Source organism: Gasterosteus aculeatus, chromosome 9 (genome assembly GCF_964276395.1).
Source record: "Gasterosteus aculeatus chromosome 9, fGasAcu3.hap1.1, whole genome shotgun sequence".
NCBI lineage: Eukaryota > Metazoa > Chordata > Actinopteri > Perciformes > Gasterosteidae > Gasterosteus > Gasterosteus aculeatus.
Genome location: NC_135696.1, coordinates 8,076,919 through 8,097,113, shown reverse-complemented (window position 1 = coordinate 8,097,113; position 20,195 = coordinate 8,076,919). Strand labels below are relative to the sequence as shown.

The 20,195-nt window shown below is 43.7% G+C and overlaps 3 protein-coding genes and 1 long non-coding RNA gene across 5 annotated transcripts; 2 read left to right on the top strand and 2 right to left on the bottom strand.

The window, feature by feature from the left end:
• The first annotated feature begins 21 nt into the window (after window positions 1-21).
• LOC144383317 (uncharacterized) lies at window positions 22-4,870 on the top strand. Its single transcript, XR_013450677.1, has 2 exons — window positions 22-1,119; window positions 1,914-4,870. It is a non-coding gene; the product is annotated as an uncharacterized LOC144383317 (long non-coding RNA).
• A 2,527-nt stretch (window positions 4,871-7,397) lies between these two features.
• On the bottom strand, window positions 7,398-10,417 carry LOC144383314 (uncharacterized). The gene has a single exon (XM_078080388.1). The coding sequence runs from the start codon at window positions 10,020-10,022 to the stop codon at window positions 7,659-7,661; it is 2,364 nt and encodes a 787-aa protein (XP_077936514.1). The 5' UTR covers window positions 10,023-10,417; the 3' UTR covers window positions 7,398-7,658.
• Window position 10,418: 1 nt separating this feature from the next.
• On the top strand, window positions 10,419-13,138 carry LOC120811406 (uncharacterized). Of its 2 annotated transcripts, none has more exons than XM_078080391.1 (6): window positions 10,419-11,131; window positions 11,248-11,381; window positions 11,645-11,792; window positions 11,888-12,136; window positions 12,246-12,516; window positions 12,823-13,138. In XM_078080391.1, the coding sequence occupies exons 1-6, from the start codon at window positions 10,746-10,748 to the stop codon at window positions 13,018-13,020; spliced, it is 1,386 nt and encodes a 461-aa protein (XP_077936517.1). In that variant the 5' UTR covers window positions 10,419-10,745; the 3' UTR covers window positions 13,021-13,138. The 2 variants fall into 2 exon arrangements, with proteins under 2 accessions (XP_077936517.1, XP_077936516.1); XM_078080390.1 differs by having other exon boundaries at window positions 10,424-11,131; window positions 11,621-11,792.
• LOC144383315 (uncharacterized) lies at window positions 13,021-17,559 on the bottom strand. The gene is made up of 12 exons (XM_078080389.1): window positions 17,247-17,559; window positions 16,775-16,981; window positions 16,356-16,594; window positions 16,162-16,262; window positions 15,872-16,041; window positions 15,335-15,529; window positions 14,930-15,016; window positions 14,340-14,593; window positions 14,133-14,258; window positions 13,759-13,899; window positions 13,508-13,616; window positions 13,021-13,405 (listed from the first exon to the last, which is right to left on the bottom strand). Exons 1-12 carry the CDS (start codon window positions 17,386-17,388, stop codon window positions 13,194-13,196), a joined length of 1,983 nt encoding a protein of 660 aa, XP_077936515.1. The 5' UTR covers window positions 17,389-17,559; the 3' UTR covers window positions 13,021-13,193.
• Window positions 17,560-20,195: the final 2,636 nt, after the last annotated feature.

Here is a 20,195-nt window from a genome sequence, read left to right as displayed (position 1 = left end):
ATGCGCTCTCAGTCGACAGGCTTCTTTAAACAGCCATTCGCATTTTGCACACCTGCTCTCAGATCTGTTTATGTCATGGATGAAAAAAAAACATATTTTCTGACACACACACTGATACATTTTTGACTTATGTCTCCTCTATTTCTCCTGCCCTCAGTTCTGTTCCAGACACCTTGTGGGCAGCGCATAAATATGACGTGGGACTCATCAAAAAATGTCAACCTGTGGTCATCAGTCCTCGATCAGACTTCCGTCCCCACAAACATCAATACCCACTGCGCCAAGAGGCCATTGACGGTATAACATCGGTGTTCAACTCCCTCTTAAAGGCCGGAGTCATTGTTCCATGTCCTGACTCGCCGGTAAGAACACCTATTTTTCCAGTTAAAAAGATCAGAGATGCAGGCAAACCAACTGAGTGGCCCTTCGTGCAGGACCTAAATGCAGTTAATGCAGCCGTCCACGCACGAGCCCCAAATGTTCCCAACCCTTACACCATTATGGCACAGGTTCCACCTGATGCTCGATGGTTTTCCGTGGTTGACCTCTCAAATGCTTTTTTCAGTGTCCCTGTGGACATTGACAGTCAGTTTTGGTTTGCGTTTAATTTCAATGGCAAGCCTTACACTTTCACACGCTTGTGTCAGGGCTACACAGAATCACGTACGATCTACAACGAGGCACTCAGGGAAAGTTTGAAGAGCCTCACTTTGTCTCCAGGAACAGCTCTTTTGCAGTATGTTGATTGACTATTGGCGGACATAAAATGAATGTGCAGCGTTCTGTTGCTGGAATGGAAGACTCGCGACTCGCGGATGTAAAAAAACATGCTGCGCATGCGCAATCCATGGACATAGAGAGAACTGACCACGAGGGGAAAATGCATGTTGTAATGTACATCCGGCACAGGCGAGATCGCAAAGGGGAATGAGCGAGCAGACTTAGCTGCAAAAGCGGCTGCTAGACGTCCTCTTTCCAAACCATCACGCGCAGTTCCTGCCATGTGTTCTCTTCCCTCCTCTCTTGCAGCCGTGCAGTCCCTCTCTACTTCAGATGAGAGACGTTTTTGGTCCTCCTCAGGCTCCAAATTCATAGACGGCATCTGGTATGGTCCGAATGGTAATCCATGCTTACTTAAACATTTCTTCCCTCACTATGCGAAATTGACTCATGGGTTAGACCATGTGTCAAAAGGGGGAATGTTAAGTATCATTGAGGCAACATGGTTCACAAAAGGCTTTGCAGCTTACGCACGAAGGTTCTGCCAAGCATGCATCACATGTGCAACTCACAATGTAGGTCGTTCAGTACAGGTGTCACATCATGCAGCACATCCACCGCCTGCAAGACCGTTTGAACATGTAATGATGGATTTTGTGGAACTCTCCCCATCGGAAACACTGTCTTGTAATGGTAGACATGTGGTCCAAATGGGTTGAGGTGTTTCCCTCCAGTAAGCAGACAGCCTCCACAGTGGCTAAAGCCTTGATTTCAGAGATCATTCCCCGCTGGGGAATCCCAAGCAAAATTTCTAGCGACAATGGTTCACATTTTGTCAACCAAGCAATCACAGAATTAGGTGCATACCTGGGTATTGACTTAAAAACACACTGCGCATACCATCCAGCTAGTGGAGGAGCGGTAGAGAGAGAGAATGGAACATTGAAAACAAAACTGGCCAAATGTTGCACAGACACAGGTCTATCGTGGACAAAAGCACTGCCCTTGGTTCAGATGTACATGCGGATGAGGAAACGAACACGCAGCAACCTAAGCCCATTTGAAATCCTTTTCGCAGTTCCTCCCCATATAGCTGTGGAAGCTCCAGGAACACCACTCCCTTCCACCACAATGTGCGAGAATGACATGTTAACCTATTGCATTCGACTGTCTTCCACTTTGTCTGATGTAAGAAAACAGGTTGTAGCTGCACCTCCAAGAGAAGCAACGGGTCCACTACACCGTCTGCAACCAGGTGACTTTGTGGTGGTGAAGGACTTCAGGAGGAAAAGTTGGAAAGCTAAACGGTGGCAGGGTCCATTCCAGATTCTCCTGGTCACCCAAACAGCGGTCAAGGTAGCTGAAGGGGCAACTTGGGTCCACGCATCCCATTGCAAGAAGGTTCCAGATCCAGTACCAGCAGTGGGCTCAGGCGACCCTACCTCCACAACAAGTGTCAATCAACCGACACCACCGATCCAGTGACCACGGACGGGCAGTTGACCGACAGACACACAGTGCATTGTGATCTGTGTTGACTGTCTACAACGCGGATGCCTCACAAGAAAGAAGGTTGGCAGACTCCACATCCCAACGTGTACCTGCGGACCAACACAAGAAGAAGAACACGGCCAGGACCCCTCCACATAGACACAGTAGTCGTTTGTGCCACGACAGTTTTATTCATATTATTGCTTGCTTCAGTTTCATTATATCTCAGCATCTTTTTGTGATTCCGTAGTCCGCTGCCTAAAGAGTGGTTCTCTCTTATCATGGAACGACAGCGTTCATGGAACCCCCTCAGACGACTGGAGGGGACTCGTGTAACCATGTGTTTATTTGCAGGTGTCACTCTATTTGCGTTGATTCCATATTTTGTCCTCCACCAGAAACATTTAGACGACTTACTTGACCGACGCAACAACTCAACTCACTCTAACTCGACCATTCGCAACCGCACCAAGCGAGCACTGACCTGACAACCGGTTTGAAAATGTGATAAACCCATTGAACAAATATTCTGCAAATATGTGGAGGCGCTATACTCAACACGTAGCGACAAAAGAAAATGCTTCCGACTGTTACGTATGTTCTCCGCTACCCATCAGCACTAATCAACCACGGCTAGCCGTAGCCCCCCTGGGGAAGTCTGAAGGATGTTTCTGCGGGCTCTCGGTTAGTGGGTGGTATGTGCCCCCCATTGTCCTGTATATATCCAACGATAGCGACAAAGACTCTTTGTTTATTTATGAGTTATCCCCATGGAAAACGATAGATGATTTGGACTGTGCACAATATCACGATATCAAACGATACACGGCTAACCAACCGTCTACATTCGCCCTCCAGGCTCAGGAAAGCCCAACACGGTTTCCTCTCTGCTATGCTCGCGATGGGACACATCCAGTGGGGAAAACAGACCCTGCAAGGTGTGACACGATCCTCATTGCAGGAAACCATGCGTTTAATGATTTAAATTGCAATAAAGACCATTTCCCACCTTTCCGAAACGACTGCGCCAAAAACCAAAACAGGAGCTTTTGCCAAGCTAAGGGCACTGCAGAAAGGGCCGCAAAAGTGCCCATTCATCTCCAAAAATTGTCGTGTTCTGGCTGGACTTTCACTCCAGGAAATCCACGAGATTGCCCGCCCAATGTTAATTGTTCTGTTTTCCATTTCGCTTTCCTCCCTGGGAAGAACGGTACTTATCCAGTGACCGAGGGATGGTGGCTGTGTCGCACCACCCTCCGCGTGTCTCCCCCCCCTCAGTGGAGCGGAATATGTACTACTGTTCGCGTTACTGATCATACTTTTATTCTCATAGCTACAACAGGGTCAAGCAAACGACCAAAACGAATGGCCGCACTGGACACTGGCCTTAACCCGGAAGTCAATTTTGCACCACACAACTCAATCTGGGGCAGCGATGTGCCTGACGAGTTCAAACACGCCAGTACGTCAGTTAAAGTTTTGTGGGGACTGTTTCCATGGACAGGAGTGGGAAAAAACACGCCACGACTGGAAACCGTTGATTACCGTTTCAAAAGCTTTGTAAACATGACTCTAGCTGGCCTTAAGGGTATTCGCGAGGAAATGACCGCCATGCGTTTAATGATTATGCAGAACCGCATGGTACTAGACCAATTGACCGCTACCCAAGGAGGTGTTTGTGCTATCATAGGAGAATATTGCTGTACGTTTATCCCTTAAAATGACAAAGGCGAAGGCATTATCCATCAGGCGATACAAAACATGACAAAACTTCAGGAATCTATGACAAGAGACAAATCTCCCCCCCCAGATTGGCTCACACGGTTGTGGTATTCATGGAAAGGAACACTAATACAAGCAGCTACTATCCTCTGTGTTCTCTTCGCATTCGTAATTTGCGGTATCCCATTGATGTGTCATACGATTGCCCAACTCTTGAAGAAACAAATAGCTATGTACAGCCTGGGGTCACCTGATGACTCACCACCAAACTTGTTCCCTAGACGTGACTCTGACGATAACCCCAACAGTGACTCGGACTCCCTTGACGAGCTGAACACTTACGACCTCGACACATACGCGTTGTGACATAGTGACACACTGTCTGTGTGCATTCCTGGATTTCTAAATGTTTTTTGTTTCACAGTAGCTTGCTAAAACAATGAGAAATAACATTCTCACAAAAACAGCTTTTATCCCTGCATTTATTAGTATGTAACGTAAATAGGATTGATATAATGACCTTTCCACAATATTCTATATCTGTATTGTGTGAAAAGGAATCAAGTTCCGGTATTGTGATTTAAACATGTTTTCATTTCTTTTTTATTTCAATACTGTAAACATGACATCCGGGGTGTAACGCTCAAATCCTGTGAGAAGGTTTCCAGTCTTTATCTTCTCCTAACAGATTTCTTCCTATTTTCCCATTTCGGAGGGGTTTTTTAGGGAGTTTTTGTTCTGTGGCAGGCAAAGTTTTGTGAGCGATGTTCAGATGTTCATGTATTGTGATAATTGATGAGGTAAATATCAGATGGTACATTTTTTGAGTAGGCATTCTAAATTGATTGCATAGTTTGTGATTATTATGTAATCAAAAGAGTGGAATGTAATAGGAAAATGATATGTGACCCTTTTAAATGCTTCATTTGTATAACCAGTTTATTAGTTGCAAGTGCTTAGATCACAAAGGCATGTATATACATATATATGTATATATATATGTATATATATATACATATATATATACATATATATATATATATATATACATATATATATACATATATATATATATATATATATATATATATACATATATATATACATATATATATATATATATATATATATACATATATATATATATATATATACATATACATACATATATGTATATGTATGTATATCAGGAATCAGGAATCAGGAAACATTTATTAGCCAAAATATGTCAAACATACAAGGAATTTGTCTTGGCGGTTAGTGCGCAACAGTAGACAGACAAGACAACAGTGCACAGGTAATAAAATAAAGTGGAATGAAATGCTAATGCAATGGGTTAGTAAGAATAAGGCTAAGGCTATGGGTTAGTATAAAACAGGGGAATAAAGTTAAACAAATTTTAAATATTAAAAAGTTGAAAAATATTAAGCATAAAGTGCACTAACAAACAAGTAACAGACAAGAGACAAAGTGACAAAGTGATGAATTGCAGTTAAAGTGACATGTGCAGTATGAGGGGGAGTGACCGGTGGAGTGTTATAGTCAGGCAGTGGGGGACCGGGCTCTGTTGATGAGCCCGACTGCCGACGGGAAGAAACTGTTCGTGTGGCGGGAGGTCGTAGTCCTGATGGACCTCAGCCTCCTGCCAGATGGAAGGGGCACAAACAGTTTATGTCCGGGGTGGGAGGGGTTGGCCGCGATCTTTTTAGCTCGCTTCAGAGACCTGGAAGCGAACAAGTCCTCCAGGGACAGCAGATTGCAGCCGATCACCCTCTCTGCAGAGCGGATGACACGCTGAAGCCTGCCCTTGTCCTTGGCTGTGGCTGCAGCGTACCAGACGGTGATGGAGGAGCAGAGGATGGACTCGATGATGACCGTGTAAAAGTGGACCATCATCGTCTTTGGCAGGTTGAGTTTCTTCAGCTGCCTCAGGAAGAACAACCTCTGCTGAGCCTTCTTGGTGATGGAGCTGGTGTTCAGCTCCCACTTGAGGTCCTGGGTGATGATGGAGCCCAGGAAACAGAAGGAATCCACAATAGTGACGGGGGAGTCACACAGGGTGATGGGGGAGGGTGGGGCTCTGTTCCTCCTGAAATCCACAACCATCTCCACTGTCTTTAGAGCGTTGAGCTCCAGGTTGTTCTGGCTGCACCACGACACCAGATGGTCAGACTCCCACCTGTAGGCGGACTCGTCCCCACCAGAGATTAGTCCAATGAGGGTGGTGTCATCCGCAAACTTCAGGAGCTTGACGGACTGATGACTGGAGGTGCAGCCGTTGGTGTACAGGGAGAAGAGAAGAGGGGAAAGAACGCAGCCTTGGGGGGAACCGGTGCTGATGGTCCGAGAGGCTGAGACATGTTTCCCCAGCTTCACGTGCTGCTTCCTGTCAGACAGGAAGTCTGTGATCCACTTGCAGGTGGAGTCGGGCACGTGCAGCTGGGAGAGTTTGTCCTGCAGCAGAGACGGGATGATAGTGTTAAAAGCAGAGCTGAAGTCCACAAACAGGATCCTGGCGTAGGTTCCTGGGGAGTCCAGATGCTGGAGGATGTAGTGGAGGGCCATGTTGACAGCATCGTCCACAGACCTGTTGGCTCTGTAGGCGAACTGCAGGGGGTCCAGGAGGGGGTCGGTGAGGGACTTCAGGTGGGACAGGACTAGCCGTTCAAAAGACTTCATGACTACAGAGGTCAGGGCGACGGGCCTGTAGTCATTGAGTCCTGTGATCCTGGGCTTCTTGGGGACAGGGATGATGGTGGAGGCCTTGAAGCAGGCTTGGTACGTGGCATGTCTCCAGGGAGGTGTTGAAGATGTCAGTGAACACCGGAGACAGCTGGTCAGCACAATGCTTCAGGGAGTGAGGGGAAACGGAGTCCGGACCGGCTGCCTTACGGGAATTTAGTCTTCTAAAGAGCCGGTTAACGTCTCTCTCCAGAATAGAGAGGGTCGTTGCTGGTGGGGGAGGGGAAGGTGATAATGATGAAGAGGCGTGAGCACCTGATGGGCTAGGGGAGGGAGGGGAGGGGGACTGCAGCAGGTTGGTGGAGCTGTGGGGGATGGGATGAGGACATTGTCTTTCAAATCTGCAGTAGAACTCATTGAGCTCGTCTGCCAGGCGGAGGTCATTCATGGAGTGGGGGGTTTTTGGCTTGTAGTTGGTGAGGTGTAGAACTCATTGAGCTCGTCTGCCAGGCGGAGGTCATTCATGGAGTGGGGGGTTTTTGGCTTGTAGTTGGTGAGGTGTTTTAGAACTCTCCAAACCGAAGCAGAGTCACTTGCTGAGAACTGTTGTTGGAGTTTCTCAGAGTACAGTCGTTTAGCGTCTATGTATGTATATATATATATATATACATACATAGACGCTATACATATACATATATATATACGTATATATATATATATGTATATAGGTCGGGTCGGGGGAACGAGGTCGGGGGAACGAGTCTCGGGGCCGAGATACATATATATATACACATATATATATGTATGTACATATACATATATATATATGTACATAAATATATATATATATACATATATATGTATATGTATGTATATATGGACAACATACATATATATGTATATATACATATATATATGTATGTATACATATATATGTATATACATATGTATATGTACATATATATATCGATATATATATATGTATATATATATATATATATATATGTATATATATACACAACCATTTACCTTGAGCGCTTACCTTAGTTTGCGCGCATGCAGCAGAATAACCGGCTCATCCAGCTTCTTATTCTCTCTGTTGGCGTCCTGTAATCTTTGATAGCAGAGATGATGCAGTTTTCTACTGCGACGTCCCCTAATTTCAAGGACAACAGCACCATTTCTTTATTGCCAATCATCTTCGACAGCTTCTTGAGAATAGTCTTGTTGAGGTCATTGACGTTTTTTTCTGTGAAATCAAAGTGCAGGTTGACTCTTTTCACAATTTTTTCAACAAGGCCCTGTACGAGGACCAGGATTTCACTTCCACTGATGCACCTTTCGCAGTTCTCTAATAACTTTGTAAAGAGCTTCTCCATGATTATCTCCGCCTTTACTCTTTCACTCACTAGCTTGTCCTGTGCAGGTCCTGCAGGCGTCTCTAGAGGAATGCTGCTCTGGTGGTCGACAACCGGTGACGGTGTCAAACTGTTTACTAAAGCACTTCTCATCCTCTGAGCCAGTGGGGCGACCTGAGTTTTCAGCCACCACCGCAAAAGCCCTGTGAAGTTACACACGCTAGACCATATCTCATGGTACATGGTAGCACTTGATGAGGATGCGCTATGGGGGAACGTTAAACTGCCCATCATCCTTTGGAAGAGCATGTTGGTCAGCTTCCGTGGGAGGACCAGGGATTTGATTCTTGGAATTCCCTTCAACATTGAAGGCGTACGCTTCTGTTTTCCAAATTGTGCTTCGTCATCATCCAATCTTAGCAGCTCGGGGATAATGTCCTCTATGTGCTTCATCAATACGGGGCTGCATTCCTTGTCTGAGTCCTTCCTGAATTTTCTCTTCATTTGATCCAGTATGCGATTTAGCCATGTTTTACTAAAGTGCAGTGTAAAAAAGCCCTTGACACTGCTTCCTTGTGTTTTCTTGTATGTCCCCTCTGATTCCTGCAGTTCTTCAAGAACTCCCCGAGGAACAGTTGTTTCCAAGGAGCTGTCGACCTGCAAGTTCTGAAAGTCAGCGTCTGACATGTCGTCCAAGAAAGGAAGCATGGTCTTATTCACCTCCCTCACAATTACTGCTTCCGGAGATTGAATGGTTCCCGTATCAGTCTGGCCGCCTGATGGGACATTCTTGTGGTTGTCAACTGCGTGTGAGGTTTCTGGAGACTCGTCATCTGTCCCATTCAGGTCAGGCACCAGCCTGTCTCTGAAAGTGGTTCCCTGTCTTCGCTCTCGAATTGTGAATTTCAGCTTTGCTGTAAACCTTTTTATCATTTTTAAGGCATGATTAACCATTTCGTTGAGTCTTGTGGGTGGAGTGATGTCCCCAGACAGTAAGGTTTCAGAGGTGTTAGAATTGACTCTGGCTCTAACCTCTTCATTGATCATGCTACTAAACATTTCTGAGCTCTGATCCCTGATCTCGTCTTTGACTTCCAGGACATCTTTGAAGCCTTGCATCACAGTGTCACCCACGTCCTTGACTTCAGACATGTTTCTGGTCCTTAGATTGTTGAGCAGGGCTTCTATCAAGACCGTGACCATGTTTAATATCATGTCGGCCAACAGCACTTTGGTGGTGCTGTCTGGGGTGCCATTTCGCAACAGTTCAAACTGTCCTGGAGTCAAACTGTTGAAAAAGGACTCAATAAATGGCTTCACGCTGTATTCTGAGTCCTCCATCTTCCCTGTCTGTGATGTTTCTACTCGATTCCTGTTTCTTTGCATATGCACTAGGTTGTCCTGTGCAGGTCCTGCAGGCGTCTCTAGAGGAATGCTGCTCTGGTGGTCGACAACCGGTGACGGTGTCAAACTGTTTACTAAAGCACTTCTCATCCTCTGAGCCAGTGGGGCGACCTGAGTTTTCAGCCACCACCGCAAAAGCCCTGTGAAGTTACACACGCTAGACCATATCTCATGGTACATGGTAGCACTTGATGAGGATGCGCTATGGGGGAACGTTAAACTGCCCATCATCCTTTGGAAGAGCATGTTGGTCAGCTTCCGTGGGATGACCAGGGATTTGATTCTTGGAATTCCCTTCAACATTGAAGGCGTACGCTTCTGTTTTCCAAATTGTGCTTCGTCATCATCCAATCTTAGCAGCTCGGGGATAATGTCCTCTATGTGCTTCATCAATACGGGGCTGCATTCCTTGTCTGAGTCCTTCCTGAATTTTCTCTTCATTTGATCCAGTATGCGATTTAGCCATGTTTTACTAAAGTGCAGTGTAAAAAAGCCCTTGACACTGCTTCCTTGTGTTTTCTTGTATGTCCCCTCTGATTCCTGCAGTTCTTCAAGAACTCCCCGAGGAACAGTTGTTTCCAAGGAGCTGTCGACCTGCAAGTTCTGAAAGTCAGCGTCTGACATGTCGTCCAAGAAAGGAAGCATGGTCTAATTCACCTCCCTCACAATTACTGCTTCCGGAGATTGAATGCTTCCCGTATCAGTCTGGCCGCCTGATGGGACATTCTTGTGGTTGTCAACTGCGTGTGAGGTTTCTGGAGACTCGTCATCTGTCCCATTCAGGTCAGGCACCAGCCTGTCTCTGAAAGTGGTTCCCTGTCTTCGCTCTCGAATTGTGAATTTCAGCTTTGCTGTAAACCTTTTTATCATTTTTAAGGCATGATTAACCATTTCGTTGAGTCTTGTGGGTGGAGTGATGTCCCCAGACAGTAAGGTTTCAGAGGTGTTAGAATTGACTCTGGCTCTAACCTCTTCATTGATCATGCTACTAAACATTTCTGAGCTCTGATCCCTGATCTCGTCTTTGACTTCCAGGACATCTTTGATATGGAGGACTAAAAGTGCCACAATTAAATAAATAAATACACCATTAAATAATTACTTAAATGTGTCATTCATTAATTAAAATTGGAATTAAATAAATAAATGTGTCATTAAATGTGTCATTAATTAATTAAAATACCGATTCATTGTATGTAAAATGCATATATAACTATTTCACTATTTACATTTACATTTCATGATCCTGCGTTGCAGCGCTTCATGAATTACTTAAAACTGTCAAACTGACCCATCAAAGTCAGTGGGCGGGGCTAACGCGAATCTAGTCTGATCCATTGCTTTGGTCTGAAGTACCTGGATAGAAACATGGAGGATCTCCGTGAACTTTCCAGGGAGTTGGTGAGAGACATTTTAAACTTAGCAGGGGATGTAGAAGCAGGACCTGCTGAGTCCGAGCATGTAGCTAGTAAAGCAGAGGAACTTATTGAAGTTGTTGGAGTCATTTCCGCACTTTCTGACGAAGATATCGACCACAGAGTAATTACAAATCTAGAAGAAGTTGTCCACCGCTTCTCTGGTACCAGGGCGCATCAGGCCCAACACACACAGGGACCGGGGCGTTTGCCGTTTGACATACCGAGTGCAGTTCTGGAGCATCAAGTTCTTTGTGGAGTTCCCGCAGTTCAAATCGCAGCGATGTTCGGAGTGTCAAAGAGGACCATCAGGAGGTGCATGCAACAACACAGTTTAAGGTATTTACACTAAATTCATGAGGTTTCTGTTTATCAATTGCTGCTCTCATACACTCTGAAAGAATATGGCGTTTAAGGTAACATTACTTGATGTTGTGTTTTTTTTGTTTCTACAGAAAAACAGATCTCTATTCAGCTGTGAATGATGAGGAATTGGACCATATTGTAAGTGAAATTCACAGAAGTCATCCAAACACCGGCTACAAGCTAATGCGTGGTCACCTGAATGCAAGAGGTGTGCGTGTTCCAAGTGAGTATAATAATATGGGCATTATTTAAATGTATTTTTAATTCGGAGCTCTGCCCTTTTGAAAGGTGAAGGAAGCCCGCTTTTGGAAAGACATCGCCTCTGAGATGTAGAATGTGTATAATAGAAGAGAAACACACATTTCAGGACAGCTGACTTCTATCATCAGGATAGACATGTCCTGTGATTTTTAGCCTCCTGTTTAATAGAGGTGGAACAATATCTGACAGTAATACGCTCAGCTGTCCGGATGTTCCTCCCCTCAGTCTCAAGACTGCAAGAGTCTTTACGCAGAGTAGATGCAGAGGGAGTCTACATGAGACGTCTGAGGCTGCGTGTATTAAGGCGACGGCAGTATTTTGTGCCTGGCCCAAACTCTTTGTGGCATATAGATGGCCACCATAAGCTCATCAGGTCAGTGATATTAGCAGATAAACAATTCATCGTTCTAGATGTTTCATTACAATTGTTTCACAATAAAGTTGTATGTTTTCATGTCTTTGCAACAGGTGGAGATTTGTTGTCCACGGTGGGGTGGATGGATTCAGTCGTTTAGTGGTCTACCTGACTGTGGCTGGCAATAACAGAGCTCATACGGTCTTACAGAGCTTTATCGCCGCTGTTGAGCAGTATGGGCTGCCATCAAGGGTACGGTCTGATAAAGGGGGGGAGAATGCAGATGTAGCAGAATTCATGATCAGAAGCAGAGGTACCGACAGGAATTCACACATCACAGGCAGAAGTGTCCACAATCAGCGGTAAAGAAATATGTTTGGCAACTAGGCTCACACAACTAAAATACCAGTTGAATGTACTTTAGCATATGTCACATAAATTAACAATTTGACAATTTTATCCTAAACACAGAATAGAGAGGATGTGGAGAGATGTTTATGAACATGCCCTGGACCTCTTCTATCAGATCTTTACTTCATTGGAAGATCAGGGAACACTGAATCCAGACAATGAAGTCCATCTTTTCGCTCTGCACCGGATTTTCCTTCCACTGGTTCAGCAAAGCCTAGACTCTTTTCGAGATGCTTGGAACTTTCACGGTCTGAGAACTGAAAGGAATCAGTCACCACAGCAACTCTGGAGACGTTACAGAGAGCAAGGCCCTGAGGAGGATCCTACTGAGGTTAACAATCAACTTTAAACACGTTTCTAAAGTGTTTGCCCAAAAGGAATTATGGGAGGAAAAAATTGTGCTAAATGTGGTACTTTAAATGGAACATTTACTATATTGTCTTTAAAATCTCCCAAGCTTTTAAAGATCAACCTGTGAGCTGTAGTTTCTACAGTGCATACTACAGCTGTATTATTTCACAAAACTTTAATAACTAACAATTTCTCACTGACTTGGTGACCAAAAATAACAATCTTGTGTTAGGACATGTCAAACTATTTTTAAGTACAAGTTTGATTATGCTTGTCATCTTTTCAGATTCCTGAAGAGTATGGGATCGACTGGAACGGACCTCACAGCCTTCATGGAGGCACTGTGTCAGTCCCCGAGGTTCAGCTGGCCCGTGAGCTCTCAGATGAAGAGGTTGCAATTTTGCCAGCTCCAGGAGTTTCTGTTACTGATGCGCTTAGACTATATGTAGAGACTGTGGAAGTGTTATCAAGAATCTTAGACTGATGTCCGACACGTTTTTATTTTTTGTGTTAGAACAAGCAGTCAAAAACTGAAAGTTTGCTTTCCTTTAAAAAAAAAAAAATATATATATATGCCGAATAAAAATAAAATAAAAAGTCAACTGCTGCAGTGTGTTAATCAGTTTTCAAAGACACTGAACTTGTGTCTGAAAATACTTAAACAAGCCCAAATCCAGTACTTTTTATAGCAGCGACAAGTGCTTTCTCAAAGTCCATGTAGATCTTGAAATGAGCTGGCAGCTTTAGTGTTTCAAAGCATGTGGAGGACGTAGGAAGGGTTCCCTCAGAAATCACCACTGTCAGTTCAGGAGGAAGCATCTCCCAGCCAACCCAGGATGTCAGCAGCTGGGCCAGGGTACCTGATGAAGCTAAAAGTCATACAATGGATTGAAGACATTTAGTTCAACTTTATTTGATCATATCTATCCATGAGACATAGAAGCATTTTTAAAGAGAAATTAGGTTTATACCCGTTTCAATGAACATCCTTAGAAAGCCAGTGATGCGGCAGGTGGTGTCCAAGTCAAAGTCTTCATCATCACTGTCCTCAACTGGCCATGTGATTTCTTCTAGGAGCATCTTAAAGAAAACAAATTGTAATTTTAAAAAGGGAGATGCAGATCACATTATTGGAAAATGGAAAAATAGCCAGCTCAGTCATGGAAAAAAGACGTAAAATTCATTAAGTTAAGTCACAAATATAACTAAATTACTGACTTACCTGGGGTGTGAACTGCATTTCAGCCATTTTGGGGAAAAGAAGTGGGACAACATCTGGCCTAGATGTCAGCAGGGGCCATACCATCACATCTTTCAGTCCCTTTCTCAACTGTTTAATTTGGCGCATGGTCCTCCCAACGACCTAAGAGACAGACAGACCCATATTACAGCAGAAATCCTTAACCCAAATTTGACAAAAGTTGGCACAGTAGAACAAAATGTTAATAAAAGCACAATAAAGTGTCTTATAAAAACCCATTAAAACTCGAGTACTTAAACTCTTGTGTTAACATTAACAAGCCAGGGTTCAGAATACATTCTATAATTTCAACAAGTACAGCAATGAGTTCTGTCACTTAACCAGCAGGAACTCACTGCATGGAGTAGAAGTTTATTATGTAGCCATCTCCGATTTGTTTTGGTGACTGCCGGAAGATCCCAAGACATGGAAAGATCTGAAACTGTGGCTTTCTGTTCCGGTGTAAGTTCTTCATGTTCAAGCTAGAATAAGGACCATACCATTTATTATATCTGCCCAAGCAATATTTTTTTACATGGCAAATTATCTTTTAGGTTACATACCAGTTCTATGATGCTCCTGATGTGCAGATCAGGACAGTCTTCAATAACAACAGTAGCCATTTCTGGGTCCCCATTGAGCAGTACATGAATTACAGCAGGACTTAATCCTGTAACATGGGGACCGTCATGCAGAAAAGTGTGGGCCAACATCCTTCCTGCAACCCGGAAGAGGTTGCTTTCAATAAGTGCCTCTGATGCTGCTGGAACAAGATGGTCAGGTTCACCCTCAAATAGCAGTGTTCGGCCCATTCCTCCTGTAAAGTACCAAGAGAGCAGGGAATAAAGTCACAACAACTAACCTCTTAAATACATAAAATTACATCATACTAGTGCAGTGCCCGTTGAAAATGTGCCTGTTTGGAACGGGCGATTACTTGGCCTGTGGTATTGCTGCTTGTAGAATTCACTTAAACAAAATTGTAGCCTACTCCAAAATGACTTACAGACCCCAAACCACTTCAAATGCAACCCCCCTGAATATCCTACTACTGACTTACTGATTTACCTGACACAAAACATTGCCCACCGGCCCTCTGCTAAACAGCACATATCTGCGTTCATCAACCACCAGAACGTGTGCGAGTACTTACCAAGATCTAGACTGAATCCAAACTGGAGTATGGATATGATTGTTGTCATAAAGTACCGCATCACTCCCTCTCCGATAGCAAGATCACCTGAAATAAAATACTGATAATAACACAGTGGAAAAAAGTGGCAGACAAATACGGGTAACTTGATTAGCTAACATTTAACAAGCAAGGGAGAAAAATAGTCAAAATTATATTGGCTGTAATTTAGAACAGCATCCTTAATATTGATTATTCCAGATAAGAGTATATTGTGCACAATATTCACATACATAACATTTTTTATCAATTATATAATTTTGTGCATTCCATTCTCCCATTTTCCAATGGGACAATTCCATATATGCTACTTGAGTGGTATAAACTGTACTGATGTATTTATATTATAAACTTTATATTACTTACCAACCAGAGTACAATGAAGTGGACATGCCCATTCTTGCTGCTGTTTGTAGAATAAGAGAAGCTCCCGTTCCCGGTCCTCTTCAGACTCCCTTACATCCATCTTCATTCTAAGCGGTTTCCCAGTTGCATGTTCCCTTAGCAGATTTTCTTTGAAAACTTTGGCAGCTTGAGTGGGTTCCTCAATAATCTTCCATTCTAAACAAACAACAACAAAGTTATCTATTCCAGAGACATATTGTGAGTTGGCATGTTACCTGCATATACAGATACCCTCTCACTCTACACAACAGGAGGAAAATTATGTTATTTCACTGATAAAACGCGGGACCCAATAGCTTAAAAATCTGTCACAACGCCGAGTTGACATAAAAACGTCATTCAACAAAAACTAAATATTAGAAAAATAAAAAAAACAGGTGCATGTTATTAATTGCCTGTAACTATTATCTTATCCAATTCTATATTAAAAGTGTTCGCTTTCTATTGACTTTTCAGTTACACACAATCTTATAGCAACACTATTGTGATGACACATACCACTGTCTGTTTCTTTGCGATCCAACTCCTCGTTGACAATCACTGCTGGAACTACTGCACTCTCAGCTGATGTTTCAGACCTCACTGGAACACTGTCACTGACTAGGGCTGTCTCACTATCATTTTCTTCCCTTTGGCCTCCCTCTTGTTCTCTTTCCTCCATGGGTGTCCTCGAAGTGAACAGAATCAAAATGGTCATACTGGCTTATTTGTGTGCACAACACTCCAAGAGGACATATTCCCAAAGAAAATGAATATGCTACCCTCGCATTGCTTTAGGAAGTACATACCCATTGCAGCTCAATCTGTGCAGCTTCATCTCTGAAAAGGGAACTTCCATCTGACAAGTGATGCAGGGGATGACTGGACCAGAGGCAGGACGTGAGCTCTCCTAACAACAAATGGCTTTTAATTAATGATTAAAAGTCACCAGTAATCTTTGTTTTGATTATGTATTAAACTAGGTCTCTGTAAATTTATGTACACAATCTAAGGGTAGATCCTGTTGAAGTGGACGTATGTAGATTGTAGCCTGCCCAATCATCGTCGATGGATCTTTCAGATAGGCAAGGGTGTATCCAGTGCTGGGACACTGAAGCAATGCAAGATTTCGACTGCGAGTAGATCCTAAAAGTTTTAGAAGTTCAAAGCCTCCCCCTTGTTGGAGCTTCGGAAACACTTCCATCAGTTTATTTGTTATAACCATGGGATCGTGGTCATTCCCTGGAGAAAAACAAAACAAAATCATAACTCACCTCACCTTAAATTAAGCAAATAAGCCTGTGATAACTATTATTCACAGTATTAAAATGAATTACGTTTGAGTCACTATACAATTAAATGCAAATAATTTCAATGAACAGAATTTGTTTTGTTTTGGTAAATGCCTAGTTTCGCACTGACCTGAAAATGTTACTTTTTGCTCTCCAAGTCCTGAATGAGGAAGTTCAGCTATAACCAGTACGCTTGGAATTTTATCCGCATTGTGGTCAGCCAAACAACAGACAGTATGTGTGTAGCTTCTTCGGCTAACTTGGACTTGTGCTGGTCGTCTCGTCATATTCCTTCTGGCTCCAATGTTGTATGGCGCAAAGAGCCTTGCTACCTCCGCTGCAACACAGAAAAACGTCACCGCTCAACGGTCACCAGTCAGCTAAAACAGTCTCTACTTCTATCTTGGGATGCTCAAACCAGCTAACACCATTAGCTAACTAGCGGGTTTTATGCTCCACCAATTAACAACGAACGTGTCGCGCACGAAACATCATAATACCACATACAAATACATTTTCGAGTCGATCTAATTTAACCCACACGTGTGTCCCGAATCATTATTGAGTAGCACACCTGGCTAACATGAAATTACTTAGCTTACCTTGGACAGGTGTACGTGATTGAGCGGCCGGTATCTGCTGTGACTGAGCCGCCGGAGCCGTTGGACTTCTGCTCAGAGCTTCCTCAATCGAGAACTCAAAATTCGCTGCTTTTCTCAGCAGCTCCGGGGAACTTTTTGACATTTTGTCCTGCACCTCGCACGGCGTCTGCGTCCTTGGTCATTGGGGCTACCAGGACCGCGTCATCTCCTTGATTTTTAGCCGTTGCAATGAAAGTTCTGTTTAACAGCGTATCCAAACCAACGTAGAGGTGAATAGCGCCACCCAGTGTATTGGAATGTGTTCAGTAGCTCTGCAGCGATCCATTATCTGGAATTGATTTGTCTTGACTTGATGCACAGGGTAACCAATCAGGCGTTATGTTCCGCCTACCAACTTTTGATGGGTCAGTTTGACAGTTTTAAGTAATTCATGAAGCGCTGCAACGCAGGATCATGAAATGTAAATGTAAATAGTGAAATAGTTATATATGCATTTTACATACAATGAATCGGTATTTTAATTAATTAATGACACATTTAATGACACATTTATTTATTTAATTCCAATTTTAATTAATGAATGACACATTTAAGTAATTATTTAATGGTGTATTTATTTATTTAATTGTGGCACTTTTAGTCCTCCATACTTTGAAGCCTTGCATCACAGTGTCACCCACGTCCTTGACTTTAGGACCTGTTTCTGGTCCTTAGATTGTTGAGCATGGCTTCTGTCAAGACCGTGACCATGTTTTCTATCATGTCGGCCAACAGCACTTTGGTGGTGCTGTCTGGGGTGCCATTTCGCAACAGTTCAATCTGTCCTGGAGTCAAACTGTTGAGAAAGGACTCAATAAATGGCTTCACGCTGTATTCTGAGTCCTCCATCTTCCCTGTTTACTAAAGCACTTCTCGACCTCCTCTTACCTATATTTCTAGCTTCAAGTTATGACCAGATGTTACACATCAAAGGATAAATGCGATGACGTGCAACGGTTGCTAGGCTTACCTATATTTCTAGCTTCAAGTTATGACCAGATGTTACACATCAAAGGATAAATGCGATGACGTGCAACGGTTGCTAGGCTTACCTATATTTCTAGCTTCAAGTTATGACCAGATGTTACACATCAAAGGATAAATGCGATGACGTGCAACGGTTGCTAGGCGACGACTGCGTCACCGACTGACAGCTGATATACTGTCAGAGCGATTATCGTCATTACAAAATGCGTCACAACTAAAGAAGTTAGATGGATCGGACTTTTTCCTCAGCTGTGAACGAAGGTGCAATCTGGACATCGCTATTCGTCGCTGACGATTTACTTTGTGTGTGTTCCAATGGACTGGAGGACGCCAGCTAACGTTAGCATCACCGCCAGCGGCCTAATTAAAAAACAAAACTAGACCAAAACATAGCAATCAAACGTGACGTTGAATTGTTAAGTAGCTGTATGAGGTCTGTGTTAAATCAATTCATGCATTCTTTACCTAACGTCATAAAACAAAATATGAAGCGCAGCAGTTAAATCGGAAGTACGCACGTTAGATTTTCAAAGTAAAAGCAGGCGCAACAGAACGCTAATATGATTCGTCTGTGATGCAAGCGTAACATTAGAAGAAAAGGTATTTTATGAATATAAATAAATCATTTGTGGCCAATGGGAGTGCGTCAGCAACAGTAGTTGACTACACGCAGATTCAACTCGTTTCAACGAGGAACTTCGCATCTTCGGGTTCGGGTTCGGGTACGAGGGCGCGGAGGAAGGGCTGCTGTACACAGCGGAGGTGGAGTTGCTGTGCGATCAGGCCTGGGGCAGCGCGCTGGAGGTGCCTTCTGGATCGAGGCTCAACCTGACCGGACTGGGGTTCCTGTGCTGCCAGTCCCACACCGTGATGGAGAACTACTCCTACTTCTTCTTCCTTAGGTGTGTAAGTGCAGAACCTAATTCAAGTACCAACACTCTTTTGGACTCTAAACATTATTTTTACAGTTTATAGACGTTTAATTGTGGTCACAATCAAGTCCATTACGCTGAATAGCAACTAAAAGTTATTTTATCTGAATAGCAACTAAAAGTTATTTTCATTTGTCTGTTTGTTTTGGAGCACTGATCAGTTCTATAAGCAATGGTTAAATATAAATATTTGGTATGCCAAGAGTATTTCCGGGGCGGCACGGTGGCGTGGTGGTTAGCACTGTCGCCTCACAGCAAGAAGGTCCTGGGTTCGATTCCACCCAGTGGCCTTTCTGTGTGGAGTCTGCATGTTCTCCCCGTGTCTGTGTGGGTTCTCTCCGGGTTCTCCGGCTTCCTCCCACAGTCCAAAGACATGCTCTGGGGATCAAGTTAATTGGGGACTCTAAATTGCCCGTAGTTGTGTGAATGTGAGTGTGAATGGTTGTGTGTCTCTGTGTAGTCCTGCGATTGGCTGGCGACCAATCCAGGATGTACCCTGTCTATCGCCCGAAGTTGGCTGGGATGGACTCCAGCCCCCCCGCGACCCTGTGTGCAGGATAAGCGGTTTGACAATGGATGGATGGATGGAAGAGTATTTCCAGCAGGGGAGACTTGAGATTTTTATCTTCTGCATCTTTGATCGCGGTGCGAGTTGTTTTGCAAACGAACATTTTACCTGCAAAGCAAAAAGGCTCATTTAAACATAAATGCATCGGCCTATGCCATTTGCAAAAACATACTTCATTTGCTACAATGTCAGCCAAAACACCAATAATTCCCTCAGCCGCTTCAGCTCCCTCCTCACAGTTTCTTCTGGACAATCTCCTCTGCAGGATGGATGAGAACTACAACATCCTCCCCCACGGCGTCAACTTTCAGGACGCCATCTTCGCCGACACGTCCGACAACAGGCCCTACAATGAATCGGTATTTTAATTAATTAATGACACATTTAATGACACATTTATTTATTTAATTCCAATTTTAATTA

Excerpts from the sequence above, each read along its gene's own strand:
- LOC144383314 (XM_078080388.1), bottom strand. The coding sequence starts at position 10,022 with ATGCTTCCTTTCTTGGACGACATGTCAGACGCTGACTTTCAGAACTTG.
- LOC120811406 (XM_078080390.1), top strand. The coding sequence starts at position 10,746 with ATGGAGGATCTCCGTGAACTTTCCAGGGAGTTGGTGAGAGACATTTTA. Across the intron at positions 12,137-12,245 it reads AGAAGTGTCCACAATCAGCG|AATAGAGAGGATGTGGAGAG; the intron begins GTAAAGAAATAT and ends TCCTAAACACAG. Across the intron at positions 12,517-12,822 it reads CTGAGGAGGATCCTACTGAG|ATTCCTGAAGAGTATGGGAT; the intron begins GTTAACAATCAA and ends TCATCTTTTCAG.
- LOC144383315 (XM_078080389.1), bottom strand. The coding sequence starts at position 17,388 with ATGTCAAAAAGTTCCCCGGAGCTGCTGAGAAAAGCAGCGAATTTTGAG. Across the intron at positions 16,042-16,161 it reads CACAGATTGAGCTGCAATGG|GACACCCATGGAGGAAAGAG; the intron begins GTATGTACTTCC and ends GTTCACTTCGAG. Across the intron at positions 13,617-13,758 it reads AAATGCAGTTCACACCCCAG|ATGCTCCTAGAAGAAATCAC; the intron begins GTAAGTCAGTAA and ends GTTTTCTTTAAG.